Source organism: Magnolia sinica, chromosome 12 (genome assembly GCF_029962835.1).
Source record: "Magnolia sinica isolate HGM2019 chromosome 12, MsV1, whole genome shotgun sequence".
NCBI classification, from domain to species: domain Eukaryota; kingdom Viridiplantae; phylum Streptophyta; class Magnoliopsida; order Magnoliales; family Magnoliaceae; genus Magnolia; species Magnolia sinica.
The window spans coordinates 46,684,861-46,686,712 of NC_080584.1; the positions used below are offsets into that span (position 1 = coordinate 46,684,861).

General features: G+C 45.7%; 1 protein-coding gene across 1 annotated transcript; it reads right to left on the reverse strand.

The window, feature by feature from the left end:
- Nucleotides 1-245: 245 nt before the first annotated feature.
- Nucleotides 246-1,400, reverse strand: LOC131221316 (heterodimeric geranylgeranyl pyrophosphate synthase small subunit, chloroplastic-like). The gene has a single exon (XM_058216529.1). The coding sequence runs from the start codon at nucleotides 1,238-1,240 to the stop codon at nucleotides 335-337; it is 906 nt and encodes a 301-aa protein (XP_058072512.1). The 5' UTR covers nucleotides 1,241-1,400; the 3' UTR covers nucleotides 246-334.
- Nucleotides 1,401-1,852: the final 452 nt, after the last annotated feature.

Sequence of the window (1,852 nt, forward strand, 5' to 3'; positions counted from 1 at the left end):
ATGGCTCCGGTCATCCCAATGACAAATGGATTTTAGGAAATTTCACTTGTCCGTTCATTAACATTTATGTCTCATCTTATATTGGCATGCACGTGCGAGTCGCACAAATTTTTCACTCGTTTGCAGCACAAACTTCGAAAGAAAAAAAACTCAACATAAAGCTTTTCCTTAGAAAAAAAAAAAAAAAACCCTCAACATAAAAGGCTTTTCAGACTCTTATCCTGCCTGAAAATCAAGAAAACAGATGCCAAAACACATAAGTCTTTCTTATATTTTAAATCCACAAATCCATTGATAATAAAGAAAAATTTGAAATCTCTCCATCAACATGTCCTCACTCTGACAAACCCAACCACACACCAACAAGGCTAGAAAATTCAGACACTTTTTCCCCATCGAAACCTTCCAATTCTTCAAGGGCCAAGGGTGCTAACCCTTTTGCAATTTTCAATCTATCACTCTCTTCTCTACCGGCACCATACATCATCCCCCAAATCATCCCTATGTAAAGCCCATACGTTCTCAATTTCTCAACCTCCTCTTCGCTGGCCCCACCTAAGATGGCCCCACACGCTGCCCCACATGCATAAAGCGCAGCTTCCTTCTTGCACACCTCCTGAATCACATCCACACCATCCTCCCCTTTCTGCCCCTTGGCCCATTTCACGTGCATGTACCGTCCGTGCACTACCCCTTGTCCACCCATTGCACGTGCTATCTCGATGATCACCCTCAGAATCCTCTCCGAATTTCCACCCTCGACATCGGACCGTGCCAATAACTCAAAACCCAACGGTGAGATAGCGTCGCCTGTGAGAAGCTCGATGTTGGCTCCATATGCCGACGGAGTGGTCCGTTCTAGTAAGTTGGGGAGGTGTGCATGCGTGTGCGACGCCGCATGTACTAGATTTATCGCACAAGCGGCTGCTACGACAGCTTCTGAGCGTTGGCCTCCGACCAGCTCATATGCAGCGATGCAGAGGGCCGAGGCCATGGTCTTGGGCGCAGCAAACACCAGATCATGCATTGGCTGATGGACCACTACTGGGGCACGAATGGGGAGGGAATGTTCAAGGTAGGTCTTGACGTCGGCGTTTATGTCCGTCCAGTAAGATTGTTTGTCGGATACAGCAGACTTCATGGTTATTGAAGACGAAGAAGATGATAGGCGATAGAGGTTGTCCCTAGATAGGCGAGGGAGGATTTTGCAGCTTGTAAAATGGCTGATGGAAAGGGCCATGGAAGCTGGGAATGGAAGAGATTGTTGAAATGGAACAGAGAAGGGGGCTTGCTGCACGCCGACTTTTGGGAATTTTGAGTTAGGAAGGAGAGCAGAAGGGGTAGGTGGTGTATTTTTCGTCTTGACTAAGGTAGCATTTATTGAGGGGCTTCGGCTTCGATAGTGGGCCAATGCGTTTCATGTGTTTTTTATATGTATATATATACACACACGTACACACGCAGCCGACTGCGCGCAGTTGGCACTGAACTCGTGCAAGCTGTTTTTAGAACTCATCATACGTGATGTGAATCTAGAATCTGGACGGTCCATGTGAAGCAGCACCTCATTAAATCTCCCGGGCGCAATTATTTATTAAGAACTTTGGTGGGCTATGAAAAATGAAAACAGCTTTCTCCCTTATTTACATTTCTCTATGCTATGCCCAATGGAATTTTAGATTGGAGTGAAAATTTATCTTTTAAGATTTCATGGGATTACGCATCACATGGACGGTTCAAATTAGACCCCATGACACATGTGCAAAGGTGCACAGGTGAGCATAGCTATATATATGCCCGTATGAGCAGGAGTTATCATCTCATGTAATGTGAGCCCAAAATCTGAACCACC